Below are 16557 nucleotides of genomic sequence, written 5' to 3'. Positions count from 1 at the left end.
GACGGGGGCCGAGGTTCATCTTCCAGCAGCACGATGTACTTAACAAACAACCAGAGCTGCAGTTCCTAAAAGAAGACCATTCCTGTAGCCATGCAAAATAACGAAGGCTATGAATGTTATATTGTTAAGTGTTTATTTTTACTTAACGCTTGTCCTCATGCAAATAAACAACAAAAGAGGAAAAAAGAAATGCTTTACATTAATGCACATTCATGTGTCAAAATGGCCTAATCAAAGTCCTGACTTTAAGTCAACTTGTGGCAAGACTAGATTATTGATGGTCACAGATGTTCTTAATCTAATCTGACTGAGTTTGAGTTATATTTTAAAGACAAATGGGCTAAATTCTCTCTGGAAGAGGTATCTCAAAAAGACTTGCAACTGTAATGATAGAGAAAGGTGATTCTAAGTATTGATTCAGGGGGACTGAATACAAATTCACACAACACTTTTAAGACATATTTGTAGAATTTATCCCCCCCCCCCTACATCTCACAATTTAGGGCTGTTCTGAGGTTTTCTATAATATAAGACCACAGCAGTGGTTATAAAAGTACAGACGGTGTCTGTATGCAGTGGTAAGCAGATGTTTGATGAAAGTCAAGTTCATAATTAAAATTTGTATAAAAGAGATTACAGGTCTTTCTTGGGCACTTTTAGCAAAACATATGAGCAGCTATCAACATGAGTGTGCTCCAAAGTAAAAATGTAAGTCCATTTTTGTGGCTCACCTCAGACAGATATGCCCGAAGGCTGGCACCAAGGCTGTCTGTGGTACTTAGTCCTGGAGGGGTGAGCAGCGGTCGAGGAAGCGGCGGCTGACTTGTGGGCGTCACGGGTCGGCTCCTTGACCTACGGAATGTTACTTCTTTATGACCACCGGGGTTAAAGGAGGAGCGCGTCAGCAAGCTGTTTGGGGTCAGGGGCCTGCTGGGTGTTCTGGGGGTTTGAGTCCTGCTCCCAGGGTTGCTGGGGGTTTGAGTCCTGCTACCAGGGTTGCTGGGGGTTTGAGTTCTGCTACCGGGGTTGCTGGGGGTGCGGCCCATGGACATGGACAGCGAGGTGGGTTTGGGGCTCAGCAAGGGGAGGCCGATGCCACAGGGCTTGCCTGAGAAGCCGCTGGTTGCAGACTGAGGCCTGGAGATGAGGCTGGTGAGCGGAAGAGTGTCCGGGAGGGTTCGGTGGCTTAGCGGGGTGTGGAGTAGACTCCCGTGTGGATTGTTGGTGCTCCGACTAGTCATCTTTCCTACTTCTGCCAGTTTAGCCAGGTCTTTCTCAACCTCTAAAAAAAGAAAACGAGTCAACATTCAAAGGTCATTATTTAGACTTCAAGCAGGCATGTCACACTAAAAATAGTGATAAAAACAAACCCTAAGAAATAACTAAGAACAACTAAAACTAAGTGTACTGTGAATGTGGTTGAAACTATTCTTTCTAAAAGCGGATACCAAAGCACACTGTAAGGTTAAATGGTCTAATAATCGTTGTTTGTATGGGCACCACAAATCAGACCTTTTATCTCATTTAACCGGCCTTCTTCAAGTACCTTCAAAATACCTCTGAATGTTTCAATCAGACACAACAGCCTCTTTCCCCACACAGATGCTGTCCTGAAACTACGAAAGTGTTTCCCTAAGAGCCTGCTCTGAATGTTAACATGTCAAAAAGCTTTTAAATGGATTTTATTTAGTCAATTTCAGAAAAGCTATTAAAATTGTCCATCTTGTGTTTAGCTATAAATACAAATTTATTTGTTAGGTTCTGAAAAAACCAACAACATGCAATCATTCAAGACAATGATTTCAGCTTATTGATTTTCAAATAAGACTTTCCCAAAGCTCGCCTCTGATTGGATGATAAGGCCCTCATGATTACTCTTGAAGCTGCAAGCTCCCAAGTCACTTGTGTTCTGAGCCACCTAAATGAAAAGGATCAGCGCCAGCCTGAGTGAGAACCAGGCCTGATGACTCTGTTTATTGTTTTGTATGTGTTTTTTTTAGGATCTGTGCAGATCATGTTACAATAAAAGTTTTTGGTTGTGTTATACAACTTTGCTTTAGGTGTGAAATTCAAGCAATAATTTTAGTTTAGTTTTGTTTTGGTTTTAACAAATTTTCAAATCCAATGAAGCAGCAATAAAGTAAAATCGATGATTTCTTTGTTCTAGTTGTTTTTTGTGTGTTTCGTTTTAATTCTAGTTGACAGGTCTTAGAGTGTAGATATTAATTTGATTAGTCATGACTTAATTACTGATGACATGATGACATTTCTGTGGTTTATTTGTTTAATCCTTGATTTGAAGTCTAATAATAGTAATGACAAATAAATCTTAATCTAATAAATATACAAAACTTCTTTCCTTCTCTAAATGTGTGATGGAAGTTGTTTAATAGAAAGTGGAAGATTTCATCCTCTAACAGACATCTGATAAATTATGAGTGATTTAGTTTAACAATCAATTCTATGGAATGCAGCATCTTGCATTGTTTTATTCACCTGTTTATCACAAATTGGACTGACACATGTATCTTAACAGAGGAAAACTTTGATTAGCAAATTTTTCTTATCTGCCCTTTTTCTTTATTCAAATCCTTGTTTCACAAATTGGAATGACGTTTGGATTCAGTTTGCAGATCTTAGTGATAGTGCCTGTAATTTGCAAAAATCCCAGATTACTAACAAAATTTCTTCCAAGATTCCATCATAACGTCAGCCCTGCTTTTGATCATAACTCGGAATGGGGGAAAAAAAAACACCGGTCTGCGTCCCACTAGACAGATGATTCACAAATTTTACCGAGCATTAAAGGGGGCGCTTGCTCACTTTCATCCCTCTTCTGGGTAATGGATGACAATATTTATAGATCTTGTAAACTGTGGTAAATTCAGCTTCCCCTTATTAAAAAAGTCCCAACTTGAGATATAGTGAGCACAGAATGTAAAGATCGGTGCGACCCTTCATGACAAAAGCTAATTTGTTTGCTTCTCTGCTAGTTTTAGGAACTATGTCTGTTTGTGAAAGAACAGATACTGCCAACTTGTGGGATCAACATCTGGCTCATTCCCCCCCCACCTCATTTGTTATGTTTTCAGTACAAATGCTGGCAATCTTGTCTTCAACAAAACTCTCTGGGAGTTATCATGTGCGAGGCATAATTTCACGAGTGAGTCATCAAGAGCGATTCCTTCTGAGGATCTGTGTGTATCGTTAAGTGAATAACAAAAGGAAGCATGACAAGTATTCCATAAACCTTGACTTCCTTGTTTTTGAGCAAATGGTGCTTTTGCTCCCATGCAAACAACATTTTTCCGTGAGCTAATATGAACCACATGTTGCCGCTCGCTGACAAATGTCCATTTAGTATGCAAAGCAGAGGATGTCTTCATTGAGCTTAGGGAAAGACTCTTGTTTGCAAATGCTTTCCAGACCGTTTTTAGGGTTCATATGCATGTTTATTTGACAATAGATGTAAGTTTTTAAACTTCAGAAGGCCTTTCCATGGAAAGTAGGCCTGGCTCAGTGCTTCTTATACTTGGCTGTGTCTCATTCCTGGAAAGGGGTCATCGATGTATGTATTCCTGTTCTGTCCTGTTTTTTTGGGTTTTTTTTACCTTTCAGAAGAAACACTGGACCCAGTGTTTCTCTTCTTAGCTGTCTGTTTTCCTTTACAGAATCACTGACAGAGCTATTACTGCAATTAACATTTTGTTCTTTGATTCTCTGTAGAGAGTGTCCCTTGCCCAGTGACTCTGTGTTTGGCTATGTCTGATGCCTGATGGAGCTATTACTGGGATTAATCTTATGCACTTTGCTTGTTTTTCTTTTCTTAGAAAGTATTTCAGGCCAAGTGGCTCAGTGTTTAAAATGTGTTTGTATCCAAGACAGTCATTGGCAGAGCCAATGCTGCTATTAATTCAATGTAGTCTCTTTTTCTCACTTAAGAAGTAATCTCTTATCACTGCTCCGGTCATTTTTTTCCTCCCATATCTTTCCTGTCATCTCAATCCCCAGTTGTTTGTAGCAGACAACTGCGTATACCGAGTGTGGTTCTGCTTGAGCCTGTTCTTTTTAAATCCCTTTTCAGTAAAAGGGAATGTTGATCATTGAATTTGACTACAGTATTGTGATTCAGGCTAAACGTCTGTAATCGGGTTTGGATGTATGATTAGACAAGATTGGCTTGAACTGAATTTTAACTGAACTGGATTCTACATAAGTAAATATACGTTTACACTGTTTGTGCAGTAAGGTGCCTTAAAATTACTCCTGTTGCAAAGTAGTGCTATGAAGATATACTGAATTGAAAGTCATTAATAAAGCTGCAGTAAGGAGTTCTGAGAAAACTGTGGAAATTTAAACAAGCACACCATAAAGGTTCCTCCCCCTTGCTCTCTGCTGCACTATAGCCCTCCCTACACAGCTCTTCCCACACAGCAGAGCCTGCCCTGCTGCTCCAATGTTTACCCTCATTTTATTTCAGACTCATTCAAATTCTTTCTTATTAGCTTGGTTTTCGTCATCAGTCCTCTTCTGTTCACCTGTCTTTGTTTTCTGAGCAGGTGCCACTGGAGAAATTGAGAGTTTTCCTCTAACTTAGGTAATTTCCCCACTATTCTCCATAAAGCTGTAGCACACCAGCAATCTTAAGCTTGAATGGCGGTGACTGACACTGCTCAGACATTCCTCCTGGCTCTGATTGGTTGTTTCTCACCGGGAGCGGTGTATTTCTGCAAATGACAGTAGGACCACTGGGAGGAGCCAGAGGAGCCTGATTTTTCTCTCTCACATATCTGCTTTATATTTCACTGTCAGGACACTGTGACAATTTTAACAAATATGTAAAAATAAATAAATATTTACACACTTTACCTACTGCAGCTTTAAAGACAACTTTTACTGTGCCATTTAGTTTATTCAATGGCGTAAAAGGTAACAAATAATCAGTTTTCGTTGTTTTTGACAAAAATATTTTTAGGGCGGGTATAATTAAACGTTTGTCGGCTCCGGTCATAGCGTGACATCAGCTTTTGGTTGCATTTGATTTAAATTTTAAAGCAGCACTCTAATTAGCTGACACGCCCGCAAAGCTCCTGACCATGAGACCGAACAACAGGGAAACACCCTTGTGTCACTGAAATAAATGTTACACAGTAGGAAAAAAAAAAAAACTATTCTCTGTATAACTTTCAGTTCCTAACCGCCTACACTGTGTCAATGGATTCTTGTGTGATTATTATATTCAGCTGTAAACAGGATATGTTTGTTAGCCGTCTGTTCCCATAAAGCTGACGTGTTGGACTGAAGATATTTACAATTCTAATGAAAACACCACATGTTTTTGTTTTCATACATCTTCCTTGCGTCCATAAATGGTTACAACAGTCATGATCCTACTGTAAACTAGGTTTCCAAACTTCCTAACACTAAAGAGCAGTCTAATAAAAGCAGCACATTTTTTTGAAGACCCTGTGCTGTCGATATCGTAAACACAGTCCAACTTTTACGGCAACTGATGCAAAATGACAGCTTTTGGTGATCAAAGATGAGAAAAATCACATACGTCAAAATACAGCTGGTATTAAGTTTGTGTCGTTGTGATCTGAATTTCACATTAAAGGCAGGGAAAAGAAAGCAAAGTGGAAAATAAGACAGAAGAAGACACGAAGAAATACAGACCAAATCTATTAAAACCTTTGATCAAGAAGCAGATGCACGTGCTGAGAGAGTACACGGCCGCAGCACGCTATAAAACTATTCAGAACTCATGCAAGCTTTATTGGGTCCCTTCTCTGAAAATAAACAAGAGCACTAACGACATACTTGTCTTCAGGCCTCCAACTATGCAGAATAAAACTTGCTGGATAAATTAAAACACCACCTACTGAACCCAGAATAAACAGACAAAGTACACTTTCCTAACAATGTAATGTTTATGGTAAAACGATTATTCAACACGGGTACGTTTAGAGTACTTCCAGATGCATCTAAAAAAAAAAAAAAACACGAGACTTCGAAAACTACATGTTATTGAGAGTTTTCTCAGGACAGATAGGCAAATGTCCTCAAATACTAAACTGATACCAAGCATGGATTTTCTGAATCTGTGAAAACTTTAGACCCATTCTCTACGGATAATTGTGAAGAGAGGTTAAACTTTTGACAGCCATTTGGTACTTTGCAAACTTAATAAACGCCACTTGGAAAAAGTAAAAACAAAGGTTACTTGAGATTTTTTCCCGCAGTACAGTAGAGTAATCTATCAAATATTTTCTGTACAAAAGCCCTCCCATATTTCTCACTGACATTCTGATGTGACTCATAAAAGGACATACACTCAATAGTTTTCTGTAAATATGTATTTAAACTTTACAAGCTTTACCCAATATGTTGTGGCTTTTTTAATTGATGATTTAATTTAAGAAGAAAAAGGCTATCTAAAGTAACCTGGCTCTATGTGAAAGAGTATCTGATCCCTAAACCTAATAACTGGATGAGCTATGATTAAACACTTGTTAAAAGGGGCCACATCGGAAGTTTTTTTTTGCAAGCATGACCCTTTTTAAGTTCATCCCACAGAAGAAATCACATCCCTGCACTGTTAACACGAGTCATTGTCTATCTGTGTTGTCTTAAAATCACATGTTACTTTGTTGACAGAAAATCTGTCGGTTCACTAATATTATTCAAATAATTCTGGTATGTGATGATATGTACAGGCTCTTTAAACAGTGTGATGCTGTCAAATAGAGTGGGCAGACATGCACAAACAAACAAGTGTTTGACACATGACACTAAATGGCGCCTTTGCCTCTGGCTTACATTCCAGTCTACAATCTGTTTTATAAACCAACACATGTGTGATTTTAGTGACTAAAAGCAGCCTCGCAGATTTCAGACATCAGATATATCAAAGACGAGAACTGTATTATATCATGAATAACATAGGCCAAATTGCAAAATATTAAAAATTTACTGGAAAAATGTCAATCTCCTGTAAAGGCTATGAAGACTCCAGCAGTTTTGTTAAATTAAGGTTGTTAAAATAGGCACATCACAGGAATTACAATAAATTCTTAGTATGCGAAAAATGACATGTCCATTTAGTCTCGTAGCATTTCAGTTGAAATCAAAAGATTTTATATAAGCAAGGCGATGTTTTCACCAAAGGGAGCACATCTTTGGCCAAAAGTAAAGCATAGTTTGGCAAGACTCTCTCCCCAGGTGTAATCTACACCCCCATAAATTACTCAAATAGTCATCCGAGATATGTCTACATGTTTGGAACAGAAAAGCAACTTTTTTTTTTTTTTTTTTGCAACACCAATTTCTTGGTTGGTGATTATAGTAACTTATTTGACAGGTAATTACCTATCCTTTGTCTTTTGCCACGAAAGTGCAACTCAAGTCCCAGTCTAACACCGAATCCCTATCTCAATTATAATTCCCGCCATTTTAGGATCTCTTGGCCACAACTTATAAAACTTGCAGACTCCATATTGGTGGCTGTTAGTTAAGATCTTGGACCAGAAGCCTGTTAGACTGTTGCCATGCTCTTTGGAAAGCGAACACGATCATAGGGTCTATGAATAGTTTGGTTAAGGGTGTGCAATTCACGGTGTCCTGCTGGGTCAAGACTGGATGTTACTTTTCAGGGACATCACTTTCTCATTTTACATATTCATTTTTCTCATATCAAAGCTGACCCGCTGTGAATGATAATTTGGTGCTTTATGAGAGCCCCAAGTGGTCAGACAACTACCGTTAATTGATTCATTTGAATTTAAAAATGTTTAAGATTTAATTTTCGGAAAATCTGGATTTTATTTCGCCAATGAAATCATTGGGCTTCCATGAAGAGAATAGCATGTAAACATATGTTTAAGAAAATATATTAGTTGAATATATTGCTTTTAACTTTTTTTAACCTTAATATGAGGCACTTTAATTTACTCATTTACTGTTTTTTTTAAGTTAGTTTGAAGCTACACAAGTGAAGAGAAGCCTGTCCTTAGCTCGTTGTGTAATACCACTAGCAGCAGACATTTAGTTATATTTCCATTGTTTACAACGGCAGGGCCGCCATCTTGTTTTATAAGCATATTTCAGAGCTTGTATTTAGTTGCACTTTGAATTCAGGTCAACTCCGCAATGAAATGATTGACATAAATGCAAGGTTTTAAAATGATTTCTTCAATTTCTTTTTGTGAAAAGAAAAGGGGGGGGGGGGTCTGATTAATCGGATTTGGTATAATAAAATTGGAGATTTTATTTTTAAGCCATATCCTCCAGCCCAACAGGATTCCATAACATTATAAGTCAAATTAAACTCTGTGAAACATTTGTTCGCACACTATTTCTTTTAGCTTTTATTTCTCTAGCTCCATATCGTCTGCCCTTAAAAACTGGTTTTATTCTGTTCTTTGTGTTTTAAGCTGCCTTCAAACTGCCTCTGGGAACAGGCATTGCCCATTAGCATAGGCTATAAATGTTTTGGTATTTCTCGGTACTAAACACTTGTCTCCTTTAGAAGTACACAACAAGTGATAAAAAAAACAACAACATTTGACAACAATTTACCATTAAAGTTCCTAAAACAAAGATATACTCTGCAGCCACAAAGACACAAACACACACACAAACATACACACACACACACACAGCCTACCAGCGAGCTGCTTGCCCATGTTCTCCAGCTCTTTGGAAAAGAGGGAGTCGCCAAGCAGCAGCCCCGTCTGCCCGACAGAACTCCCACCTCTCGCAAACTTCAGATCAGCCTCCCAGACAGCCTGACGCTAGTTAGTGAGGGGAACAGAAAAAGAGAGCAAGTCACATTAGAAGAAAGACCCTTCAATTAACTCTTTATATAATTTTCAGCTATTGCTGAAAGTATCTGAGCCATATCTGCTTGGGGGGGAAGAAAATAACCAATTATTATTTTATGGGCTTTAGAAAAACACAAAAAACCACAGCAAGTGTAGATGAAAGCATGCAGCGCGGAGGGAACTCTGTTAAGTGAATGTGGCCCGCTAGACAGTCAGTAGTGGTTCAGGGCATTTTTCTGTAACCATCAGCAGAGGCGCTTACCCTTCGTACATTGGTATGTTGGCAATAGGTTTGTCAGCAAAATTAGAACAAATATAAAAATGATATTATTTACACTATTTGTGGCCTGTTTAGGGAAAAAAAAACTTCTTTTTTTGTAGCCTGCTGGTGCATAGAGTTAATGCCCTTAGTGTTCATGAGCCCCGAGCGCAGGTGAGAAAGAAAATCTGACAGCTATAACCCCACCACCTGTTTGTTTAGTTTGCACAAGATAAGTTATGATGCGGCAGATGCCAGCGGTTACATCATTTGATATGCTAAGCTTTTAATGAGAAACAGAGCCGTCTCGACGAAGTGCTGAGATGCACTGAGACATCTGGTTGTATGCAGCACGCTTTTCGAGCCATTACTGAGGGATCGCCCTGTCATATACATGCACTAGCTATGAAGAATAGTCCACAAAAAACCTGAACGTCCCTGTTATCACAGACAACAATGAGTAAAAAAAGTAACTGAAACTTATTGGAACATATTTTTGTTGGTGTATCACATTTAACATTAAGGAAATATATCTTTTGGTCATAAGATGTTCACTGTCTGGTCTGAAAACATTACTAAAGGTTTTCTGCAATCTAGTTCCTGTTTTTAAAAACGCAACCAGCAACTTTTTCTGGAGTCATTGGAGACTCATGAAATCACATATATCTGATCTTGCTCTTCCCTACGATCAGATATATCCTGCTTCTGTCCCAAAGCACTCACAAGCAGCCAAGTCCTTGTGAAGCAGTCCCTCTCAGCTGCAGTCACTCAGGCCCGCTCCGATAGCTTCACTGTGGTCAGTTACAGGCAGACTGGGTTCTTCCCAGACCGCTGATAAATCCCTAGGCAGGTTGACAAGCTGTTGGGTTTCCAGCTTTAAATTTTTAGTCAAAATGGGATGTACTAGCTGAAGAAACTGGCATTACACTTTCAGATGATTTAAATCTGTGTCATGGTGCGCATGCCCAATTTTCAAAGAGTGCAAAAGATGGCAAATCTGATCTTATAAGTTTGCGTTTGAGTGCCCACACGCTGAACAAAAATGTCAGCCTCAGCCCAAGGAATATTGACAGGTATAGGTGTTTTGACCCGACAGTGATCCTAAACACACTGCAACCATCAGTTTGTTTGAAGAGCAAAAAAGGTTAAATTGTTCACTGGCCAATGATGAGTTCGTAAAATTAGCTATGGCTACACTGACCAAAGAGCATTTTCAAATGATCTTTTAGAAATGTAGCTATTGTAGATTGCAAAAAGGAAACTTGAAGAACAATTTCAAGAATATGTAGATTTTTTTTTTCTTTAGAATGAGTCCTCCTTTTTTTGTTCCTTGAGATTATGAGGAGCTTATATTGTCCATGCAGCTTTGCTCTTTTTTATTAATGTACATAATAAATATCCTCATCCAAATTAAAAAGAAACATGTTATTTAACCATTTAAATCTACACCAAATTGACACTAATTTGTGCTATAATGCACACAAAACAATTCCAAGTACAGTGCTTAAAAAATATAAATACCTCTTAAACGTTTTCACATTTTCTTATATAACAAAAATGTTCGATTCGTTTTATAATAAATTAACAAGATAAACCATCACAAAGTAATGCATACTGGAATGCTTAAAATGCTGTGATGAATCAAAATACAATCAGTGCCAACAATCAACTTCAGATGTAACTTAATTAGTAAATAAGGTTCATCTGTGTGTAATTCAGTCTCAGTATAAATCCAGCTGCTCTGTGAAGGTCTCCGAGGTTTGTCAGAGAAACTTAATGAACAAATAGTCTCATGAAAACCAAGGACCATATGAGACGGATCATTGTTGGGAAGATGTTTCCAGCAAGATTAGGTAATGAAATAATAGCAGAAGCATTCAGTATATCACAAGCACCGTTTAATTAATTATCTGAAAAGAAAAGTGTTCATCGGTTAAGCTGCAGACCTAAGACATGACAGACCAGACAAGGAGAGCATTAACTAGAGAACCAATAGTTAATCTGGAGGAGAAGCAGAGACTCACAGCTCAGGTGGAAGATGTTTGCTGGCACGACAAGTATTAGTCACGCGTCGCACAAAAAGCCATTGTTGAAAGACAGCCAGAAGAAGTCTTGTTTGCAGTTTGCCTTAAGCCATTTGAAGATATAGTAAAAGTGCAGGAAAAAAGTGCTCTAATCATATCAGACCAAATTTTAAAACTTCACCTTATTTCCTACCTCCTGGAAAATGTGTAGTGGAAAACTAATTCTGCATGCCTCCCTGAACACACAATAACCACCCTGAAGAATGGTGGAGGCAGGATCATGCTTTGAGGATAGTTTTCTTCAGCCGGGCCATTAAAGCTGGTCGGCCGGAGCTAAATACTAAGAAAACCTGTTAGGTGCTGCAAAAGACTGGACACTGGAGTGGAAGCTTGCTTTCCAGAAGGTCATTGACTAAACATACAGACAGCTCAATGCAATGGGCTAGCTAGACCAAAGCATGTGTTCGAATGATTCATCAATGTCCGAACCTAAATCAACTTGATAAATGATGTCCTCAGAAAATCTCCCTTCTGTCTGGATGAACCGAAACTTCTGGACAAAAAACACTGAAAATGTTGGTCTCTAGTTGTGCAAAGCTTACAGATACAGACCTCAGCCCCCCTCAGGGAGCTGAATACAAATACACGACCCATTATTTAGGATTTTATATGTGAAGAAAAAATTAAATGTATTTTTGCTTTCACGTCAAAATTATGCAGTAGTTTTGTTTTTGTGTGTCTCTCTCAAAACATCCCAATAAAGTCCACGGTGGTTTGTGGCCTGAACATGTCCAAGAGGTGTGAAGACTTTTGCTCATTTTTACTGAGCGTGTTGGTGGAAAAAAACAAGGAAAACTGCTATTCTCTTGTGTACGGCTGACCATTGAATTTCAAGTGCGCTGCATTGATCTCTGTGTCTGTCAAACAGATGAAGCATTTTGTGGCAGCATAACCACCTCACCACAAGCCAATCTTTAATTACAGCCCCCATAAAGCAACGATGTGAGCTGAACATCATAGCTGAATCCACTCCCTGACTTTATTTCTTTTTCTTTGGTGGTGTCTCCCCAAATCCAACGGCATTACATCATCTTCTCCGCCTCTCGCTCTGGGTCTCCTCGGTTCCAGCACACGAGGCCACCAACACGTTGCGATTTTTTAAATTTCCCAACACTGTAAAATCTTTACTGGGTCGTAATTTAAGTCTGGAGGCACTGCAGCTGAAATTCTTTGGAAAACCAGATACACAACTGAAAATGTTTCTAAACAATAACACTTTTTTTTTTTTTTTTTTACAATGCCTTCTTGTTTTTAATCTTACAAGGATCATCAAGTTTATCCCAGGGACTCCAGACTTGAGAATGAGGCAACTAGCAGTTCAAAGCAATCCTAAAGGCCTAAAACAACAACTAGATATACTGCAAACAATTCCTACAATCAGATACCATCAACCCAGAAACAAACACTACAATCAAAATCGCTTGTTTCCTTCCATGATTTTTGGTGAACTGAAACATTATTTCAATGGAAAGCATCTACACGTGCAGTCAGACATTATAAATGCAAATGAAAGAATGACATAAAAATCAGAAATGGTTCAGTTTAATTTGGGGAAAATGAACTGAACACCTACATTTTAGCCTAAATTACACAATGTGGGGATGAAAAGCAGTCTCAGGTCCTTTTGCAGCTCTTTATATGCCAGACAATGTAGGACATGGGCAGATATGGTCTCAAGCTTCTCTTCCCCATTGTTTTGAAGCTAAGTTTGGATGCTTTAAACTACGAGAAAAAAAAAGCGGTTTTTCATCTCCAACAAACACAGATTGACCATAATTTATTTTCACTAACTTTATTTTTATGAGCGGTGCAAAACTGAATTTTATAACCCCCCTCTCTCCCCCCATGTTACCATAAAATGGGAAACATAGAAGGAAATAAATGGAAAAACCTCTGTTTCTGCCTCTGCTCAAATGACCGCCGTGGATCTAATTTTTGATAAATGATTTCCATGTTGAACTCAAATAAGACAAAAAAGAAATAGGATGGAAGTCTTTATGTTTTATGCACTGTGTGCTCAGCTATACGTGTGTGGTCGGCCCTTAAGATCACCACAATCTGGAGTTTGCTCCAGTGTGGCTGAACACAAAACGAGAACTGTTAGAGATTTGGGAGTGCAGTCCCAAAACCAAAACATTATCAGGCTGGGTTCGCACAGGAGCCAAGAAGGGACCGACACGGAAACATACAAGGCCGACATTATTTCTTTCATGCATATCTGATTTTATGATGTGTGTCTTGGCTTGATCTAAATACTTTTTCTACTCATTGTTGAGCCTGTCTCAGAAACCAGTTGTTTGGTTGAAGTTGACCTACTGCTGTGCCTCTAAACTGGGCATGTTCAGGCAGCGGCCCATTGGCCGAATGAAATCTTCCTGTTGCCCCCAGAAAATTACCAGAAACTCAAATTAGATTGAGCCGTGGATCCTAAAAGTATGAAATACATGTCAGCTGGTATGATACAACAATGTGTGCATCCTTTCAATAGACTATCTCTGTGGGGTTAGCCGTGGCAATGACGTGTGTGACCGTTTATCCCTAATTGTCCCGCACAAAGACGGTAAGTCGGTGGGACCACGGACCGAAGAACATTGCAAAAGCTAAAGTCAGCAGGGTAAAGTAGCTTAATATTGTCTCTTTCAAATACAAAAAACATGGCAAATTGACAGTAAAAACAGACAATTCCAGAGCAAACTTCTTTATTCTCCCAACAGCGACAAGTTGTAAGCCTTAGTGTTTACTTTGCAATGGCAGCGTTGCTGGGATTGAGTATAATTTGAAATGACACAACAATACAACCTGTGGTTCTTTTTCTGCAGGTTTTCTAGAAGAATCTGGGGAACAGAGGTCTAAAGTACAGAGATCACTGGCATCATTTCAACACTGGCTATTGGAGGCTTTCCCTCGTAACAGGAGGCAGCAATGATAGCATCCCTGTAAGTACCTTGGACATTAATGCCAAGGAGGCGATCTTTTACTGCGGCTGAAACAGTGGGGGAATGCATGCTTGCTGTCACCAATGAAGTTGTGGTCGACCAACAATTAATGGGTGAATCTGTTCATTCATCAAAGTGCAGTTATTCAGTACGTCAGCCGAATATGTACAGAGATACTTGCAAACGACGTCTCAAAAAAGCTTAAGAAATATGGTGTCATGACTATTGCTGTTGATGAATCCACAGACTGCATCAACATAGCCCAGCGTTGCATCTATCTAAGATGTTTATTGCTGTTTGTTTTCAGAGAGAACTTCTTGAACTTACTCCACTTCTATCTATCTATCTTGCTGTTTCTTTAGAGCTAATTTAGATTAGACCAGTTTCAAAAATCCTCAAAGTCTGCAGAACTTCTCCATGTTATTTGTGATTAACAGACTTTAACACTGCTGCTCAGAGTAAATTGTTTCGACAGATTTAACAGGCTGAACATGGGATCATTTCTCATGTCTATGTTGCTTTTGCACTTATAATTTTTCATGTTTTTCATTTGTTCACGGTTCCCCGTTGCTTCAGTAGTGAATAACTGCATGTGAAATTATGCTTTACTATGTTTTAAACTGCAAAATTAAAAAAGAAACCCCATAGGTTCTTTCTAGATCTCTCCCAGTCAGCCGCTACAAAGAGGTGCTTTGAGTGCGTCCAGTAGGAGAGACAGGAGACGGGATAGAGTGGAGCTGCTTTTCATTTCTTCATGAATGCATATGAAATAGTGCTTTGCAATGTTTTTATTTTTTCTCTAAAACAATGAAAACCTCCGAAGATTTTTTTCTGCTTCTCTCCCTATCAGCCGCTGCTGAGATGCTCCCCCTGCTCCTCGGAGCATGCAAAGCAAGAGAGACCAGAGTGGAGCTGTCTCCACGAAACGGGAGAGACAGCTGAAACCTAAAACCTAAAACTACAACACAGACGAGGTCCAAAAAGTGTAGAAACATGTGTGTTTATCACACATAAAAACATTAACTGCTTAAGGATTTCGTGCCCTACGCGCAATGCGTGGTGCGCGTGTGCAGAGCGCCGGCACTGCCTGTAGGTAAATGCAGATGTCTCATTTTGTTAAGTCAGGAGATCACTTGTTGTTGAATCAGATTTTACCTTCGGCATCATGTTTTCCACCTGAAACAACTGGGTCTCAGCTTAATTTCTCTGTCATTGTTTTTTTTCTGTGTTTGATGCTTTTATTTAGAAATAGATCATTCATTTATTAAGACCAAAGGGGGAGAAAACAGTATAACAATATAACATGGGTTTGGACCACAGAGCACTGTTAGTTCTGTGTTATCTGGTGTTATTTTACCATAGAACTTCATAGAAATGACTTAAATATTCCTCTTGGCATTAGGAAATTGAATGAAATAGTAAAGAACGTTGCTTTTTGCCTATGTTTAAATATTCTTATAACAAAGCTGAAAGATCAAATTACAGGACCATAAGTTTATTGCTAGTGAGCAAAACATCTGTAAATGTAGTTTGGTTGCAGCATCTCCGGCTTTGTCAGTCTGTTTGTGCTTTTTGGACCAAGGTCTGCTCTTGTTGTATGATGAAGTGTCGACCCAGAGCAGTTTTTTGGTGAAAAGATTAACGTGTGGTTTCTGCTCTGCGGTACCGGACAGGACACATTTTAATCTACATGTAAGATGTAATGCAATGTAATTAAATCAACTCAAAACGAGAAAAACGTCTGGAGTCAAGAACTCAGTTTACAGAAGTACAATAGACATCTCGGTTCCATGGGTCTGTTTATATATTCTGGGAAAAAGGTCGACTCCTCAATTGTCACAACATTTCTTGCACCCTGATTCTATGAAATTATATGAATATTTGTGGGGCTGGGGTCTCTAATATTGTATATCAAAGCACATAATAAGTAAGTTGTTTATTAAATATATTTATATCAACAGCACTAACAAATTATTTAAACAGGACCATTTTACACAAAAGAATATCCAGTTAAACTGTCCTATTTACGGTTTATGTGATATAAACCTAATCTTTGAAAAACTTGAGAATATCTGTTCATGAAAATGATGGGAGATTTTAATCAATTGATAACAGGGTTTTTTGATCTTGAAGTTGGATTTTTATTAAAATTGTATTGGCTTCTGGCCACTAATGCAAGTGTAACGAGTACATATTGCAATTTACGGGGGCCCATAATAAGAAAGAAATGTTAAAAAATCCACCATTTTTACAGAACTCATCCAAGTTATGCTGTGAGATTTCCCTCAGCGGATAGAAACTTATGTAGAACTGTGTGACAAAGTATGCCGACGCCAAACATTTAAAAGCCACGCAGCATATCAACAGATACCGGGCCAAAATCCTGCTGCAAATAAAATAAAACCATCATAAAATCCCCGCTTTTTAGCATGCATATAACATTACAGCACACCAAT

At 38.7% G+C, this 16557-nt stretch overlaps 1 protein-coding gene across 3 annotated transcripts in view; it reads right to left on the bottom strand.

Annotated features, from left to right (window-relative positions):
* The window catches only part of c21h8orf34 (chromosome 21 C8orf34 homolog), a 104931-nt gene that overhangs the window by 11515 nt on the left and 76859 nt on the right, over window positions 1–16557 (bottom strand). For 2 of the 3 annotated variants that reach the window (XM_036125455.1, XM_036125454.1), the window contains exons 11-12: window positions 8666–8792; window positions 732–1282 (exon numbers count right to left, since the gene is read on the bottom strand). In XM_036125455.1, coding sequence (XP_035981348.1) covers window positions 732–1282; window positions 8666–8792 — 678 coding nt within the window. The remainder of the gene's footprint in view (window positions 1–731; window positions 1283–8665; window positions 8793–16557) is intronic. The other variant, XM_036125456.1, reaches the window with a different exon arrangement.

Source organism: Fundulus heteroclitus, chromosome 21 (assembly GCF_011125445.2).
Source record: "Fundulus heteroclitus isolate FHET01 chromosome 21, MU-UCD_Fhet_4.1, whole genome shotgun sequence".
NCBI lineage: Eukaryota > Metazoa > Chordata > Actinopteri > Cyprinodontiformes > Fundulidae > Fundulus > Fundulus heteroclitus.
The sequence above is the reverse complement of the archived record's forward strand: the minus strand, read 5'-3'. Positions and strand labels throughout refer to the sequence as shown.